The sequence below is a fragment of the Brassica napus genome, chromosome C8, assembly GCF_020379485.1.
Source record: "Brassica napus cultivar Da-Ae chromosome C8, Da-Ae, whole genome shotgun sequence".
In the NCBI taxonomy this organism is placed as follows: Eukaryota; Viridiplantae; Streptophyta; class Magnoliopsida; order Brassicales; family Brassicaceae; genus Brassica; species Brassica napus.
In genome coordinates, this window is record NC_063451.1 from 25,808,357 (window position 1) to 25,827,270 (window position 18,914).

Below are 18,914 nucleotides of genomic sequence, written 5' to 3' on the forward strand. Positions count from 1 at the left end.
GTATCAGAAGCAAAGCGGCTTCTTGGGCTACACGTCGCCTATCAAGCACTGGCAAACTGGTTATGTTGAATTCTGTACTTACAGCGGTTCCTTCTTTCTCTATGACGTGCTTCCTCCTTCCTATGAGCTTATGCGATCGAATCCAATCCGCTCTAACGAGATTTTGGTGGGATTCGTCACCGGAGGAGAAAAAAATGTGCTGGGTGGCTTGGGAGAAGCTTATCAAGCCTAAAGCTCACGGAGGGTTAGGTATTAGAGATATTCAGGCCTTCAACAAGGCACTGCTGGCCAAACAAGCTTGGCGGATCATCACAAAACCCGACTGCCTGCTGTCCCGCATACTAAGAGGCAAATACTGTACCAAGGCTTATTTCCTCCAGGTTTCTGAAACAAAGACAATGTCGCACGGATGGAGGAGCATCATTGCGGGTAGAGATCTATTGGTTACCCGACTGGGTAAGGTCATAGGGAATGGGGAAGGAACACGGGTCTGGAAGGACCCTTGGCTAAGACTTGATCACCCTACTGTCCCGTTTGGACCAGTAAAAGAAAGCGACCAAGATTTGTTTGTATCTGATCTCATCTGCAGAGGAAGTGGAGAATGGAATATCAACCAAATAACAAGCATTATGACACATCTTCTTCCTAAGATCCTCTGTATCAGACCAAGTATTACGGGAGCACCTGATTCTTATGTGTGGCTAGCTTCAAAGACAGGAGTATACTCGGTTAAGTCTGGGTACTTCGTAGCAGCCTCTATGATCCAGGTTGAGGACAACGAAGCCACTGAAGCTCAACGAACTACGGAGCAAGCGTTAAACAAAGGCATCTGGACCTGCAAGACCTCCCCAAAGCTTCATCTATTCTTATGGAAGATATTCCATGGAGCCCTGCCGCTGGGAGAAAATCTAGCAAAACGGGGAATGCTTACCAACATTTCTTGTAGACGCTGTGGTGAACTAGAGACGGCGGATCACATCTTCCTCCACTGTGCGTTCACACGTCGAATCTGGTCAGCAAGTATCTGGAGAAACGAGTTCATACTGACAGATACATCTACTCTTGCAACAATTTTTCTGGAGTCAGCGAACTACATCAACCTTCCGCCATTAGGAATCAAAGAAACGATCTTCCCATGGATTTGCAGGGCAATTTGGACAGCAAGGAACTACCTTATCTTCGAGAACATGAATTTTGAACCTACTGATATTCTCTCCAAAGCCATTGCTAACGCCCGGGAATGGAATGCAGCGCAACTACCAGGCCTTGATCCTCCTATCGCACGGAATCCTCGATTACCACCGACACTCACGATCACCACTGAACCGGCCTGCTTCACTGACGCAGCCTGGCACTCGTCCACGAACAGAGCAGGGTGTGGCTGGTATATCCTAACACCTGAGAAGACTATCACTCTACAAGGCACCCGTATGTTTGAACACATCTCATCACCTCTGATGGCTGAAGCACTCGCCATCCGGTCAGCCCTCCTCCACGCCCTCGACGCTGGAATCACTTTAATCTGCATCAAGTCAGACTGTCAGGCACTCATCAATGCCCTCTCCTCGAAGTATCACTCGGCGGATATCTACGGAATCATTCGGGACATCGAGGCTCTATCTTATCGTTTTTCTCGCATTTCTTTTAGTTTCATTCCGCGATCACAAAACTCTATGGCTGATACTTTAGCCAAATCTGCTATGTACTCTGCTTTCCCCAACTAGTTTTGGTTGGAGGTCTAATTAATTAATTCTCGTGTTCAAAAAAAAAAAAAAACCAAAGCGGGAATAAAAGTCTAATGTTAGACCTCCAAACTAAATATCAAGATATTCAAGAGAAATCTCCAAGTCATCCACATGCAGTGGATCGAAAAATATCATGTGTTAGTTGAGTCAGTGTTACTAATAAAAGCAATCACGAATGATCCACACCACCTATAATCTCATACTTGCCATCTACCATCCTTAATATTGTTGGCAATGTAGATATTCGAATCAGGATTCTCACAGCCACCCATACATATACTTTAGACAAAACTGTATGAAAATTGACGAGACATGACTACAAATGGGATGGCTACAAAAGCATATAGCTTTACCTAAATTAGAAACGAGAAGGGTCCATTTAATGAAGAACTATGTAAGGAAATAAAGTTGGTATTTCTTTTCAAAAAAAAAGAAGAAGTTGGTATGCATTTAGTTCACTGCTAGATTAAGATATGCGCCTTGCGCGGGATAAACATTATATATAAAAATTATTTTATGTATTATATGTTTTTACATATTATGAAATAATAAATATATATTGAATAATTAAAAGTCAGTAATTATTACATATATAATTAAATTGGTGCGAACATATAAATCAATTTTATTAATCCAGACAATTTTTTTAAATATTTTGTGTGTAATTAAATCCCTTATATATTAAAGTAGAAACATTGTAATAAATGCGTTCACACTAAAATGGACACATATAATGTGTAGAAACATTGTAATAAATGCGTTCACACTAAAATGGACACGTGTCACATGTAGAGAGTTTCTCAACCAAACTCTACATAAATATGTTCACACTATGTAATTTACGTTTTTTTAATATAAAACTCATATGCATGGTTCTTGTTTACGTTATTTTTATTGTTTACGAATAGAACTAGACAAATTATTCATAAATTTTGATTCGATTTGTTATCTGTTTTGATTCGAACCGAAAATCCGGATATCTGTTACTCTACGAAGCAAATCAAATATTAAAATGCAATATCCGTAAAAAAAAAAGCAAATCACAAATATCAATATTTATAGGAAAGAATATCCAATTTGATCTGTTATATGCATATATATATATTTATTTATTTATTTAAAGAATTATATATAAGTTATACATTATAGTTTATAAAAAATTTACAATATTTTTGTTTTTTTCATTTTAAGAATTTTATTTTTCATGTATTATTTTGAAACAAAAATGTCATTTAATATTAATTAACAATATCTTTATACATTTATCAACCATCTTTATATACTTTTACATACAAATACATGTGCACATTGACGTGAGCACCTTATAACTAAGTATTTACCACAGCTAAAATATCTAATTTTTGGAAGTTAAAATATTCTTTTTTTTAATGCTTCTTTCACTATCAACGAAATTGTAGTAAAAGGATTTGTCTTAATATTTTTTTTTCTTTTTTTTTAACTATTATCCATTTAGAAACTATAATATGAAGCCATTGGTTCGACATCACGATTATCTAAGGTTCATAACATGAAAACAAACAAATAATAGTAATTTTTTTATTATCACAGGAAAAAAAAACATAAAACATTTTAACCGAACAAACCAAATAAATATTGATTTAAAATGATAGTTATATTTTAGGAGATTAAAAACAAAAACAACAACCTAATACCGAACCGATATCCAGATTAAACAGATTAAAGTCTTCTTATTAAAAACTAACAAAACTAATAATCACATTCCGCGCAGGGCGCGGGTTATTACCTATTTTAAATGATATTAACATACAGAGTATATTTTAAATATTAATATCTATTAAATGATGCTTTCTACTCATATGTTTTTTTGATCACGTGCATCTTTAATAGCAAAAACTTTAAATTACTGATAACAAAATTTTCATTGTGAGATTAATAATTTTAGTAATTTATAATTTAAAAAAAATTATCAATGTTAGTTCAAAACTTTTATAAAAAAAAATTATTCAAAGTAAATTTTGAAATTAAAATATTTATTTATTCAATATGGTTTATAGTTTAATTTAGAATGATATATATACATATATATTTTAAATCTTAATGATTAATTAAATTAGACTTTTATTTATATGATTTTGTAATCATTTGTATTTTGTCATAACAAAAATTTTAAACAATGGATCGCAAAATTTGAATGTGAGACTTTTAACAGTTCTAGTAATTTAAAGTCGTTTTTTAAAATTCAAAATATAATATATACAGAAAAATCTAAAATTTTATAATATGGTTATTGTGATTTTTTTAAATTATTTTAATAGTTTAAAATTAAACAAATTTGATAAACGATACATTATTTTTTTATCAGATCTTTATTATTCAAAATCATTAATTGTCATATATACTTTAGCCACATTAGACAATTTTGTAATCTTTATTTAAGGAAATAATAGATAACATTAATAATGAATTTATGCTTAGTTTAATAAAAAGTTTATTATATAATTAGATGGACCAACATATTTCTCTAATTATTATAAGAATTATTATAGTGATGACACATGGCTACAAAAAGAAGTTGTAATATTTCACAAATAATATAGAGGAGATTGATATTTTACGTGACGTGATAGAGTCAATACACAACCGCAACCGCACTTTTTAAGTTACTCAATCACTAATGGTCAACAAGTTGAATACCATCTAGAAGAAAGCACGTGAATGTCATATGGATTAATTACCATTCTAAGCAATATAAACTTGCACATATTGTTTATATATACTAGGATAAGTCATGCGCGTGAGTTTATTTGTATATATTATCGATAGTTTTTTTATATATGTGATCATTTTATTTATATATATTTAATATTTTTTGTTGTTATTATATAATTTCTTTCCGAAGGATCGGATCAATTTTTATTAAAAATAATGGAATAAACTATAATTCATACATCATGGGTTGATCGGATTGGACATTAAACAAATTATGATAAAAAACCTTATTTTTTCCATCGAACACATTCTTAAAAAAAATGAACAGTATTGTTTTCACAGTTGAATTATTTTGAATTTTAGCTTCCATATGGTTTTGAAAGCTTTCGAATCAACCATCAAATGGATACATGTCATTTTAATGTTTTTAGTCGAATACTTAAGGAAAACTTACATTTTTGTAATTTAAAGTCGTTTTAAAAAATTCAAAATATAACATCAAAGAAAAAATCTAACATATAAGAAAAATCTAACATATAAGGTGTCCTCATTTTTGTATTTTAAAGTCATTTTTTAAAAAAAAAAATAACATATAAGGTTTCCTCATTTTTGTAATTTAAAGTCATTTTAAAAAATTCAAAATATAACATATAAGAAAAAATCTAATTTTTTATTATATGGTTAATGTGATTGTTTATTTTTTTTAATAATATAAAATTAAACAAAATTAATAAGGATGCAAAAAATTGTTATCAAATCTTTATTATTCATAATCATTAATTGCCATATATATGTAAATCATATTAGGTAATTTCGTAGCTTTTGTTTAGGGAACGAATACACACTTCTTATATTTTAGGTTAATATAATGTTCTCTAGTGGACATTAAACAAATTATGACATAAAAACCTTATTTTTTTCCTCGAACACAATTTTGAAAAAGTGAATAGTATTGTTTTCACAGTTGAATTATTTTGACTTTTAACTTACATATGGTTTTGAAAGCTTTCAAATCAACCATCGAACTCATACATGTCATTTTAATTTTTTTAGTCGTATATTTAAGGAAAACTTACATTTTTGTAATTTAAAGTTGTTTTAAAAAAATTCAAAATATAACATATAAAAAAAAATCTAACATATAAGGTGTCCTCATTTTTGTATTTTAAAGTCGTTTTTAAAAAAAAATAACATATAAGGTTTCCTCATTTCTGTAATTTAAAGCCATTTTAAAAAATTCAAAATATAACATATAAGAAAAAATCTAATTTTTTAGTATATGGTTAATGTGATTGTTTATTTTTTTTAATAATATAAAATTAAACAAAAATGAAAAATGATGCAAAAATTGTTATCAAATCTTTATTATTCATAATCATTAATTGTCATATATATGTAAATCATATTAGGTAATTCTGTAGCTTTTATTTAAGGAAAGAATACACACTTCTTATATTTTAGGTTAATATAATGTTCTCTAGTGGACATTAAACAAATTATGACATAAAAATCTTATTTTTTTCCAGCGAACATATTCTTGAAAAAAATGAACAGTATTGTTTTCACAGTTGAATTATTTTGACTTTTATCTTCCATATGGTTTTGAAAGCTTTCAAATCAACCATCGAATTGATACATGTCATTTTAATGTTTTTAGTCGTATACTTAAGGAAAACTTACATTTTTGTAATTTAAAGTCGTTTTAAAAAAATTCAAAATATAACATATAAGAAAATTCTAACATATAAAAAAAATATAACATATAAGGTGTCCTCATTTTTGTATTTTAAAGTCGTTTAAAAAAATATATAACATATAAAGGTTTCCTCATTTTTGTAATTTAAAGTCATTTTAAAAAATTCAAAATATAACGTATAAAAAAAATCTAATTTTTTTATTATATGGTTAATGTGATTGTTTAAGTTTTTTTAATAATATAAATTTAAACAAAAATGAAGAAGGATGCAAAAATTGTTATCAAATCTTTATTATTCATAATCATTAATTTCCGTATATATGTAAATCATATTAGGTAATTTCGTAGCTTTTATTTAAGGAAAGAATACACACTTCATATATTTTTAGGTTAATATAATGTTCTGTAGTGTTATATAATTATGGAATAATGTGACACTATTATATTAAACTATACTTTATATTAGATGCTCTAGAATTCTTTGAAATGTAATTTAGAAGGCATTTAGAGTGCCATCTAGAACTTTGGGATTTTTTTAATTAATACAAAATTAAGGTTCTAATTTTTCAAATGCTTCTCAATTAATATATAGGGGATGTGAGCAGAAAATTGTAAGAAAAAAAGAAAGAAATGAATCCAACGTTTATAAACTTCTTTAAATACTTTAATAGCATGAGAAGACCCAAGTAAATAATTGCTTATCAATTTGTGAGTAAACTGTCTTTACATAGTTTTCGTGGTAGTATGTCTTTATCAAAACTTTTCTACCTCTGTCCTAATTTAAATGAGGATTTAGAAGTTTTCACGCATATATAGTAGACTAACACAAAATCAATTCTAACCTTGTGTATTTATTTTTTTTGCTCTATTTCATCACTACGGCAAATTCAAGGCAAAGGGTAAAAAATGTCATTCTTTATTATTTTTTACTTAGATTTCTATAAACGACAAGTAAAACAAAATAAAATATAAATTCTAAAACCTCATTTAAAAAAAAACGGAAGAAGTATTATTTTAATACCAAAAGAAGTAATTAATCATAGAAACATAGCTGTAATCATTTTACCAAAAAAACATAGCTGTAATTAAAACTTTTCTATTATTATTTTTAATACCGAAAGAAGTAATTAATCATAGAAACATAGCTGTAATCATTTTACCATAAAAAACATAGCTGTAAATGCTTCTATTTTCCTCTCCTCTCTCTCGCTCTCTCTCTCTCTATATATCAACCCTCTCTTTCTCCCTCTGCTCTTCAGTCTCCTACCTGTCAAAATTGGTGACAACATCCCATCCAAGAGTTTCAGTTTGGTGCACACACATAAAGCTCGTACAACATTTTTCATGGCTCTTCGCTGCTTACTTAAATCTCCAACAACTTCCTCTTATATTTCTAAGGTTTGTACTTTTCTCCCAATAAATCTTTTTACTCTTCAATTCAAAAAAAGACATCTGCTTCGTCTGAGGCTTACGCTCCTGTGTGGTTGTCTGGTATGTATTCATTAATATTACAGATCTGTGGATTTCGTATGCATGGGACCAAGGCAGTAGCTTCTGTTGTAGAAGAACATGTCTCAGCGATGCTGAGGTCAGAACGGTAATATTACCTACAATACTAACGTTAATTTGTCCTTTCTTTTGTCATTACCACCACATAAAATTTACAAGAAAACGTTAAAATGGGATTTAAGAAAAGAAAGTACGTAAGAAAAAAAAAACAGTTGGTAAAAGTGTACTTCTAGTTATAGTATTAAATATTGTGCGACGTCAAGCTACCCGGTCATCAATGTAATGGGTTCAACTTCCACCCATTCTCCTTCAATGAGGGTAACAAAAGTATAGCAACAATGAAAGTTAAATTAAATATAACTGCATATATGCATGTATAAGAAAATGTTTTATTGTGAAATCTTAAATGTGAAATGAAAATGACTATTACTTTCGATCGAATTTAATTTACGTTTATCAGTGATCTTTAATCCACACATATTATAAGAGTCCACTTGTATACTAATTAAATAAAAATGACCTTTAATAGGCAAAAGTTTCTTATGCTGCAGTGAGGATGGAGAGTATGCTGATGTAGACTGGGACAACCTCGGATTCAGTCTTGTACCAACAGATTACATGTTCGCCACAAGAAGTTGTAAAGAAGGAAACTTCGAACAAGGTTGCCTTAGCCGTTACGGCAACATGGAGCTCAACCCCGCTGCTGGAATTCTCAACTATGGCCAGGCAAAGCTTCAAATCTTTATCCAAAAAAACACACACAAAATATTCATATAATAAATGATTTTTTTCTGGTGGATTTTGCAGGGACTAATAGAGGGGATGAAGGCGTACCGAGGAGAAGACGGTAGGGTTCTAATGTTTCGTCCAGAGCTAAACGCGATGCGTATGAAGAATGGAGCTGAGAGAATGTGTATGCATTCTCCTTCTGTCCAGCAGTTTATGGAAGGTGCCAAGCAGACCGTTCTCGCAAACAAACGTTGGGTAAAACTTCTCGTCATATTGTTTGCTCCTCGATACGAGCGCCGGTTTAAGTGGGGATAAGCGGTGGTCCAATCCTGTGTTCCTCCATATTATAATAGTCAACCCGAATTATATATATATATATTATTTTTAATACAAAATATAATGGAAAGGAACAAAAAAAATATGTTTTACATTTCACCACAAGTTTTATAAAAAAATCATCCATAATATATTAAAAATCTTAAATAAATTAATGTCAACGTAAAAAAAAAATCTTTGATTTAGTTCTCTTGAAAGACTCAGGCTTTTTTTCACTAGGTTCCTCCTCCGGGAAAAGGCTCGTTGTATCTCAGACCGTTGTTGTTTGGAAGCGGAGCAAGCTTGGGTGTGTCTGCAGCATCAGAGTACACTTTTGTTGTGTTTGGCTCTCCTGTTCAAAACTATTTTAAGGTCAGTGCTTTTAAAACGTTACCTTGATCTTGGTCTTGATCTTTCTTTTTTTTAATCTTGAATTTGATTGCTTGTATAGGAAGGCACAGCAGCCTTGAACCTCTACGTTGAGGAGGTGGTTCCACGCGCGTATATTGGAGGAACTGGTGCCGTTAAGTCCATTTCGAATTACGGTCCAGTAAGTTAAAACACTCAAGTCCACTCTATTTTGGATATGGTTTGGAGTACTAAAGTGTTCTGTTTATAAGTGAGTGTTGTTTTGGTAATGAACTGTAAACAAAGGTGCTTGACGCGATGAGAAGAGCGAAAGCGAGAGGGTTTTCGGATGTATTGTATCTTGATGCAGAAACAAAGAAGAACATAGAAGAAGTTTCTGCTGCTAATATATTCCTTGTAAAGGTAAAAAAGGAAACTCTTTTTTATGAAGGAAGTTGAATGCTTCTTTTGTTAATGTAAAAACTGAAGTTTCTTGAGTCGTTTCAGGGGAATACAATAGTAACTCCAGCTACAAATGGGACTATTCTCAGAGGGATCATACGAGAGAGCGTTATCGAAATTGCCCTTGATCTTGGTTATAAGGTAAGGTTACTTGAATCCCAAGAAAGAGAGTGTCTTCTGCTCTGTTATACTCTGTTTCTACATTTTCAAACTCTTTTGCAATTCTTGAAAAGTGTGTAATGTAACAGGTGGAAGAACGAGTAGTTCCGGTAGAAGAAATAAAGGAAGCAGAAGAAGTTTTCTGCACCGGAACTGCCGCTGGAATTGCTTCTGTTGGAAGCATCACGTTTCAGAACACAAGGTCTACTCTTCTTCTTCACATACATGGATATAATACATATTTATATTCTTAGGATTATTAACTTATCTGTTTAAAAATCTGCAGGACTGAGTACAAAGTGGGAGATGGGCTAGTTACACAACAACTTCGATCTATTCTTGTCGGAATACAAACTGGTTCTATCCAAGACACTAAGCACTGGATTTTGGAAATTGACTAATTTGAGAGAAAAAGATCATTATGTTGCACTCTTTGTTGTATAATTTAAAAGATAAAACTTATTAAAACTTCAACAATATTGTTTACATTGTTTGCATCCATTCATTGTCTACAGAGTGGTATGTGATCATTCTCCTTAGTTAGGCTTTACCTTTGAAGACATTTTATGTTGCCCAAAATCCTGTAATTGAAATGCCAAAAGAAGCCCAAAATGTCCAAATTATGAGATTAAGATTTACAAACCCTACTCATAGAGTTTTTTTCAAGGAAGTCCACCAAAACCCTAGGGAACTTTGTCAAGGTCTGATCTAGTTTTCCTTTTTAGGAGAAATTGTATCACTTAAGTAGTCTTATTTTTCACAAATTAGCTTCTATTGGTCTGTGAGTGAGCATGAATTAAGAATTTATCTAGGACTTGTTAGCTCTGCAATACTTTTAAATTTTAATCATTAGTTAATTTTTTTTATTATCATTAGTTAATTTGCTTGCGAATGTTTCTCTTTGCTAAAGCCTGTGTTGTGAATTTGTGATTAGGATCTACTATGCAAATAGTTAGGAATGTTGGCAGTTTACAAAGTCTAGTTTTGCTAGATCTGAGCTTCCATGGTCTGTGATTCTAGCACATGTTCATAGATGATACACCATTAGGTTTGGTTGTTAGATTTTGAACTGAAGAAGGAAAAAAAAAATTATTACAAGGAAAAACAAAGGGGTGAGACAGTTAGACAAAGATATTTTTGATAGGACGTTATGGAAAGGGACATGTTTAGTAAGCACATGATGAAAAACGTTGTTATCAAATCAGAAAGCTCTTTCACTAACGTGATAATGAAGGAAGACGTTGAAAAGACGATGATGTGAGACATTTAACGAAAGTTTTAACTTATCACTGACAGCCTCTGCATCCGATGTGGCTATTACTTGTCGAGTTTATCCCCACCATCCCTGGAACTCCCATAAAGGATTTTGTAATATAATATTTTTTTTTGAAAATAATCAATAGTTTCTGAAAATAAAATTTTCTAGAGTATACACGCTTATTAAGAATTTAATAAATATTTATAATTTAATTTATTTTTTACTTTATTATACACTTTCCAATAACTTTCTACTAATGAAATTTAATCAATTCAAATATTCTCAATTAATGTTCTTCAAAAGTATAAAAAAGTACCTTAACAATATAGAAAATCTATTTTTGTGGAACAAGAAAAAAATCTAAAACATCTTACTTTCGGGAACGGAGGTAGTATATTATTATATGGAGGGACATCGATAATTCCCAGACAAGTAGACAACGCACACTTGATGATGAGAACTTGGACTATCTTTATTTGAAAGTGCGCCATCCCTAAACTATAATGTGTATTATAACATTATTTTATCATTGGTCAAAATTTCTCGAAAAATACACTAGCACCCCTTATCATTTCTGTGATCAGTGATCTTTATTGAAAATATTTTGTTAAGAACAAAAAATACCAAATTGAAAGACATTCATCTTTTTAACGTGTATCATACGTTACTAAGTTGTGTTAGAGTTTATGTATTATCTGTTCAGCAAACACATGATGGACAAATGCTAAAATAATATACTAATTTATTTAAAGATCCACAAATCTATGTAATTCTATGCATAAAGGGCATAATGTTTAGAGCATCAACAACGCGGAGTTTTAAAACTGCTTCTTAAAAAAAAATTTAAAATCATGCGGGTCTCACCATTATTTTTAGGGCCGCCTCTTCTACCTCTTCCGTAAGAAGCGAGTTTGAGAGGATTTTGTCACTTTTCGCGGACTCCACTGATACATGGCAGCCTGCGATTGTTTTTTTTTTAATTTTTTTTTAAATCAGATAAAATAAAAAAAGGTAAAAAAATACAAAAAAAAACCCATGCCCTTTACCGTTAACGATGCTCTTAGGACGTCAAAAATGGAAAAAAAGCTGATATTATACCAACTAAAAATAATTTACAAATTCAAAAATAGGATATTTCCAAAAGTTTCGTTAATTGTTTGGTAATTACACCCCCCTCATTCAAACAAAACAAGAACAAAGATCCGTTTATTTCGATTAGTTATAGTTCCAGAGAGAGACGTCTAGATCTGGTCAGGTAGATAGACACAAGTGACGAAGCAAAGAAAACAATAATAATAACGCAGAAAAACAAGATAAGAACTCTTACCAATTTCCACTCTGAGAAAGGAAAGGAAAAATATAATAAAATTCAACGATTTGCCAAGATAAAAGCAAGACACTTCACATAAGCTTGGCAATCACTTACGTGTTGGATACTTAATTTGACACACTGTGTTCTTGGTGTTCTCTTCACCTTTTCTTTTTGCTATCTTTCAACAATTTTCTCGTTTTTCTTGTTTTTATTTAATCAATAAGAAGATCATCATCTTCCACAACCAGAAACAAAGGCTCTCCAAGATGATCAAAGCAATCTCATGTCTACGCAAAAGGCTGGTTCTACCTCTTCATACACATATTCGTACGGTATAAACTAATGAATTCTTGAGACAAAACTCAAATCTCATATACAAACATGTCTGAAAATGTTTTTTTTTTCTTTGGTTTTCTGATGAACAGCTACAAACTTTCTCTAAGTACAACGCACAAGCTGCCTTAGCCTTGCGAGAGGAGCGTAAGAAACCCCTTTATCAGTAAGTTTAGATCCAACTCACATTAATATTGCCTTAACCAATACAATTTTTACATTTAAAAGCTCTGTTTTCACAATCACTGTTTCGTATTATATAGAGATGAGGAGTATGCGGATGTGGACTGGGACAATCTCGGGTTTGGTCTAACTCCAGCTGATTACATGTACGTCATGAAATGCTCAAAAGACGGCAAATTCTCTGAAGGTGAACTTAGTCGCTTTGGCAATATTCAGCTAAGTCCCTCCGCTGGTGTCTTAAACTATGGACAGGCAAAGCCTCTTATAACCCAAATGTTTCTTAATTTTTATCTCTAGATTTTCTAACAAAATGGGGTTATTATTTATTAACAGGCGATATATGAAGGTACAAAAGCATATAGAAAAGAAAACGGAAAGCTTCTTCTGTTTCGCCCTGATCACAACGCTGTCCGAATGCAGCTTGGTGCTGAAAGGATGCTCATGCCTTCTCCTTCCGTTGATCAGTTTGTTGATGCTGTTAAACACACCGCTTTTGCAAATAAACGTTGGGTATAAAACTCTTTCTTGTAACACACGTTATATATATATATCCTCTGAGGAGGTTTCCTTTGGGATTATTATCTGAGTGAGTTTTTGTGAGGTGGTCAGGTTCCACCTTCAGGGAAAGGTTCTTTGTACATTAGGCCTCTGTTGATGGGAAGTGGTCCTATTCTTGGTTTAGGACCTGCACCTGAATATACATTCATTGTCTATGCATCTCCTGTTGGTAACTACTTCAAGGTATCCTCTCTTTCCTTCCTCTTTGGCTTTATTTTTCTGAGTGACAATAGAAGAAAAATATTTTCTCTACTTGTATATAGGAAGGTATTGCTGCTTTAAACCTCTATGTGGAGGAAGAGTATGTCCGTGCAGCTCCCGGTGGAGCTGGAGGAGTCAAGAGCATCACAAACTATGCACCAGTAAGTACTGAAACTCCACTTAGTTTCAAAGATGGAGAGAGGCAACAAGTTATTTATAAACCAATGTGTTGTAGGTTTTGAAAGCACTGAGTAGAGCCAAGAGCCGTGGGTTTTCAGACGTTCTTTATCTTGATTCTGTAAAGAAGAAGTATCTTGAGGAAGCTTCTTCTTGTAACGTCTTTGTTGTAAAGGTAACATACATACTTTTGGTGTTTTTTTCTGCTGTGTCTTAATAACACTAGTTCAGGGTCGGACAATCTCAACTCCTGCAACCAATGGGACAATCCTCGAGGGGATTACTCGGAAAAGTGTTATGGAGATTGCAAGTGATCAAGGTTATGAGGTAAAACAAATCAAAGGTTGTTTTAGAGATTAAAAAAGAAAACTAAGTTTCTCACACTTGGGATGTGATCAGGTAGTAGAGAAGGCAGTTCATGTGGATGAAGTAATGGATGCAGATGAAGTTTTTTGCACTGGAACAGCTGTTGGAGTTGCTCCAGTGGGCACTATAACATATCAAGACAAAAGGTAAAAAAACCTCACAATGACTTCTACAAGTTTTACTCCAAACTTAAAACAAAGATTTGGCCTGATGTATTTATATCTTTCTGAAACATTCAGAGTAGAGTATGAAACCGGGGATGAATCTGTCTGCCAGAAACTGCGTTCGGTTCTTGTCGGTATTCAGACAGGATCGATTGAAGATACCAAAGGATGGGTCACATGTATCAACTGATAAACCAATTATCAACCACATTACTCTGCATTGTATACACGACACTTGTGTAAAACATATATGATATAGAAAAGCTCTTTTGATCATTTCTCTTTTGTATAATATTATTCTTCGTCTTTTCGCAAAAAAAAGTATGAAAAAAATGAATCCTACTTGTACACAAGTAACCAAGCATTGTTTCATTCCCACCTGCAGTAACTATAAAAATTCACATTTCAATTTAGCAGAGCAGAACTGTACAATCCTTCAAAGTATCTTATGTTCGTTTATATATCTCAGCAAATCCTGGAGAATAACGATTTGGAGAGCCACCGGGACAAGACTTCACCTCAAGATCATGACTAGATTTACTTCTCTGAAACGCTTTTATCATTTCTGCTTCGAGATTCTCCGGCTTCAGCTGCTCGGAAGCTGGTAACTCCTGATCCGAGCAAGGAGGACTGCAACCAGCTTTGCTAGATTCTTGAGAACACAATGGTATCTGAGAGTAAGCAGCTTTCAAGTTGTTATGTAACTCTTCCATCTTTCCTGTGATCTCATCTGCTCTGTCCATAGCGATAAGAATCTGAAAAGAAACAAACTCACCCGTCAAGATCCCACGAGGATATGAAAAAAAAAAAAAAGAGTAACTTCTTATATATACATACCTCGGCTGGATATTTCTGAAATATAGGAGCAAACCTCTGCCGGCAATACTCACTAAACAGAAGGGTGAGAAGAATCAAAGGAACGGTGAAACCTGAAGCAACCGTTGATAGCTTTAAACCGAAGAATCCTAAAGCTATAACTTGAGACAAGATCAGCGAAAAGATTGTAGTGTTGTGGAAGATAGGCCAGTACTGTCCCCCGCTTTCATACTTTGTAATATAGACGTTGATTATCTGCAAATAAACAAAATAAAAACATTTGAATTCTCTTGTCCATGTACAAAGAGAAAAGAGTTGCAAGTGTACCTGATTCTTATATATAAGATAGGCTAGAAAGAAGTAGATGAGCAGGAACGGTAGTATCAAAGGCGCTATGACAGAGTTGGTGAAACCGAGGAGACCGAACAAGAGCAGCCGGGGGATTTCAATATGGTAAGGGAACCTAAGTGTTTCATAAGATGCATCTTTGTTCTTGACAATAACTCTCGATATAAGGTTCCATATAAGACCCACAGGTTGTATGATCTCACATGCCAAACCAGCCCAACCAGACGTGAAACAGTAAGTCATGAAGAAGCCAGCCTGCATACACAGTCAAATGATTAGCCATATTCAAGAACAAAGCCACAAGAAGAGCGTGAGAGTGATTACCTGTGTTGGAACTGCTTTAGCAAGTTGTGCAGGCAAGTCCTTGACACTAGAGAAGATGCTCAACTGCCTGATCACAGAGCCTGATAGGATATTGACGAAGAACACATTCCAGATGGTGAAGTAGACAACTCTGATACATGCACTTCTCTTTCTCAGACTCCTGGAGATACATCCCTCCAAGGTTGAGAAGTACATCATCAATGGTGGAACGGTATAAAAGAATAGAACCAGTATCACACTTGGTAAGTACCCTGTGATCACCCGGTTCATAATATCCCTGCCATAAAGGATTTGATTAAATCAAAAATGATAATAAAATAAAAAAAAAAATCAATTATACACTCACCTTTTCAAGAGGGGTCTTAGAAAGGGAAAGTTCTTGGATAGTGTCTTTAGTTGAGTCAACCCCTGAATGCCAGCAACAGGAAGAAGAAACACAAACATGAAGGCAACGGCACCAACAAGGGTTGCTATCTTCCGCATCCAAAGTTGGCGATAAGGTACTTTCAGGTTTTTCCAGTAGACATCATGAGGCTCTGGAGCCAAGTCTGCCACCCATAGCATAGGATTTGATGTTTGAAGAACCTCCGAAGCAACAAGAGCATCATAACGAGTCTTGAAAAACACAAAAGCAACGGGACGTTCCTGCAAAAATGAGCAGAAAAATTGTAAGCCTCCCCATACAGAGTTCACCTATCAAAGGTCAAAAGAGTAGTTTCTTACTTCCTCGGTCGTAGTCAGAGTCAACTCACCAAGCTCCAGTTTTTGAACACCGCCTGCCTCGTCAGAGAGGATTTTAAAAGAGTTTGTGGGCCCAGGTCCTGTACAAAAGTTGCATGACTTCAAACTAGGATTACAGCTTACATCAGGAGAAACATGTTTTATTGCCTGACGCATCTTCTCGGCATCATTCTGAGATAGAGAATTGATGATCAATATATTAGTAAAATCTAAAATGAACTCTGTTCTTCTCCAAAATAAATCACTGCCAACAGAGAACTAACAAGAAACTGATGTAATATCAAAAAAAAAAACCTCAATCTCATAAGCTACTCTAAATCTCTTGAATAAGCATATTCGTGGCGTCCAAGAAAACAAAACAAAAAGATAATAAAGCCAACAGAATAACACAAAAGGCATTACCAGCAGTCTCTGAATGATGCCATCACGGTAGACCATCAGGTGCGACAAATAGCTTCGTGCATAGTAATTTGTGAAGTATTCTCTCACAGTTTCGTTGTAAGATTGGTCAGGAGACTGAGGAACAGCACGCATAAGTACTGTAAAATGACTTGGCTTTGAGGAAGATGCAGCGATATATGCCAGCCTCTTTTTGGCTATGGTCTTATACTCCTAAAACACGTATTATAACAGAAGTGAGAGAGAGAGAGAACAAAACGATATGATGTACATGAACCAGGGAATGGGATCCTTACAAAGTAAAGAAGAGCACATGCCGCAGAGGATATGATGTACAGTGATAGACAATGTACCCAAAGCCTGGAAATAAATAAGAAAAGATTAAACTAGAATCAGCACTTTGCTTTCTTTTGTAAAGCACTTTACTTGCCCTGAGACGGTTTATTAAAGATTTCAGCTAAAATTTATTTTTGATAATTTTGGAGATCTAAAAGAAATTTTTGGGAGCTGTTTTTTTTTTTCTATATAATTTTTCCAAAATTTTTGTGAGATTTAAAGCCAATGTTTCGTTAGGCTTTGACCATGACGGGCTCTGATAATATATGACAATACTAGTGGAGTTAAGGCAGCATTACCATCTTGAGCGTGGATTAAGGTTTTCAATAGTGAATATCGACAACGGCTCGAGATGAGCTTCCTTGTGCTCCATCATCGGTCCGTAATAGTTCACAGGCAGAACAAATGAAATGCAAACAACCGCAACGACTGAGAAGATACGAATGCTGCAAATGACCATCCTGATGAAGACCACAGCGTCGAGACCAGCAGCAGCCAACATCTCGTCCTCGGTAGTTTCCCAAGCCTTGACGAGCCAACTCGGAGAGGGAGCAAACCTCTCGTACCAACGAGGATCGTTGCGTTTAACTCTTCCACCGGAAAGCATCCGGCCAAAGTAGACGCAATAGTTGGAGGGCTGTTTCCTTAGGATGGAGTAAAGCGAGACGAGGACTACGCATATCCCGACGTTAATCCCAGCAGAGGTTAAGAGCGCTGAAACATCCATCTCTCACTTTGTTGTTCAGACTCTTGTCTTAAACTAAATAATGAAGGCAGAGAAGAACATAATCAGCTGCTCAGTAACAGCTTTTAAAGTCGTCTAAAAGATCTGTAAAGAAAAGGGAAAAAAGTTTGCAAGAATAAGAAAAAAAGACTTTCCAAATCCTAAGAGTTAACGCAAGTGGTAACGTTTGAACATTGAGATCTGGCAAGTATTAGTTGGCATTAAATGAATCTAAGCTATGATTTAAAGGCTGATCACAAGTAACCAATGACAAAGGATGAAACAAAATAGCATAAGAGTTCTAAAACGAAATAAAAATATCTAATTTAACTTCTTAAACCAATCGTCCTCTATAACTATTAACTAACCACCACAATTTCATATAACCAGAAAAAACAGGGGAATCCAATTACGTTATATGATTCCACAACAATCGAAACAAGAACGTGCACGGAACCAAAGCCCAGATTTTTTATGAGAGATTCGATCACAATTCGCAGAGGTTAATCGAAATTGAGAATCTACCCAGAAGAAGGAACGAAAACGATAATTCGAGCAAACGATGGCTTACACGGAAGAAGAAGATGAACACTTTTTGCTTTGACTTGAGAGAATCAGAAACCTTAATAATTATTCGCAAGATTCACGATGTGCACCTTATACCCCATTTCCGCGGAGAATTCGCGTTCAAGTTCATATGCCATTATAATCTACCAAAAAAAAAAATAATAATAAAAGAATTCAAATATTTAAAACTTTTCCCCTTTTTTGTTTAGAAAGAATAATAAAAAAACTTATTAAACAAAAAAAAAAGTCAGATAATTATTAGGTGAGGATTTGTCATTTACGGAAAAAAAAAATCATAAACCCAACCAAAAAAGTCAGATAAACTTTCATACATGCTAATAAAATCTACAATATTCAAATAACAACTTCCTTTTTTACAATTAAAAAAAACAACTTTTCCTTTTCTTTGTCACAAAAAAAAAACTTATTAAACAAAAAGAAAGATAATTATTA

General features: G+C 33.5%; 3 protein-coding genes and 1 long non-coding RNA gene across 9 annotated transcripts; 2 read left to right on the forward strand and 2 right to left on the reverse strand.

Moving 5' to 3' along the window:
* Window positions 1-7,207: 7,207 nt before the first annotated feature.
* Window positions 7,208-8,625, reverse strand: LOC125591687. The gene is made up of 3 exons (XR_007327788.1): window positions 8,476-8,625; window positions 8,162-8,381; window positions 7,208-7,739 (listed from the first exon to the last, which is right to left on the reverse strand). It is a non-coding gene; the product is annotated as an uncharacterized LOC125591687 (long non-coding RNA).
* LOC106453118 (branched-chain-amino-acid aminotransferase 1, mitochondrial-like) lies at window positions 7,304-10,122 on the forward strand. Of its 2 annotated transcripts, none has more exons than XM_013895368.3 (10): window positions 7,304-7,530; window positions 7,647-7,729; window positions 8,193-8,367; window positions 8,449-8,625; window positions 8,926-9,057; window positions 9,137-9,235; window positions 9,340-9,456; window positions 9,541-9,636; window positions 9,744-9,856; window positions 9,941-10,122. In XM_013895368.3, the coding sequence occupies exons 1-10, from the start codon at window positions 7,477-7,479 to the stop codon at window positions 10,053-10,055; spliced, it is 1,161 nt and encodes a 386-aa protein (XP_013750822.2). In that variant the 5' UTR covers window positions 7,304-7,476; the 3' UTR covers window positions 10,056-10,122. The 2 variants fall into 2 exon arrangements, with proteins under 2 accessions (XP_013750822.2, XP_022563331.2); XM_022707610.2 differs by having other exon boundaries at window positions 7,647-7,720.
* A 2,208-nt stretch (window positions 10,123-12,330) lies between these two features.
* On the forward strand, window positions 12,331-14,482 carry LOC106453117 (branched-chain-amino-acid aminotransferase 2, chloroplastic). The gene is made up of 10 exons (XM_048766312.1): window positions 12,331-12,556; window positions 12,650-12,723; window positions 12,821-12,992; window positions 13,074-13,250; window positions 13,350-13,481; window positions 13,562-13,660; window positions 13,735-13,851; window positions 13,908-14,003; window positions 14,076-14,188; window positions 14,282-14,482. The coding sequence occupies exons 1-10, from the start codon at window positions 12,491-12,493 to the stop codon at window positions 14,394-14,396; spliced, it is 1,161 nt and encodes a 386-aa protein (XP_048622269.1). The 5' UTR covers window positions 12,331-12,490; the 3' UTR covers window positions 14,397-14,482.
* Window positions 14,458-18,622, reverse strand: LOC106453116 (CSC1-like protein At1g10090). 5 transcript variants are annotated; one of them, XM_013895363.3, is made up of 10 exons: window positions 18,466-18,622; window positions 17,470-17,999; window positions 17,131-17,194; window positions 16,838-17,047; window positions 16,418-16,606; window positions 16,041-16,339; window positions 15,695-15,971; window positions 15,350-15,625; window positions 15,044-15,277; window positions 14,458-14,961 (listed from the first exon to the last, which is right to left on the reverse strand). In XM_013895363.3, the coding sequence occupies exons 2-10, from the start codon at window positions 17,895-17,897 to the stop codon at window positions 14,653-14,655; spliced, it is 2,286 nt and encodes a 761-aa protein (XP_013750817.2). In that variant the 5' UTR covers window positions 17,898-17,999; window positions 18,466-18,622; the 3' UTR covers window positions 14,458-14,652. The 5 variants fall into 5 exon arrangements, with proteins under 5 accessions (XP_013750817.2, XP_013750820.2, XP_013750818.2 ...); XM_013895366.3 differs by having other exon boundaries at window positions 17,470-17,930; window positions 18,466-18,608; XM_013895364.3 differs by having other exon boundaries at window positions 18,420-18,516.
* Between the last annotated feature and the right edge of the window lie 292 nt (window positions 18,623-18,914).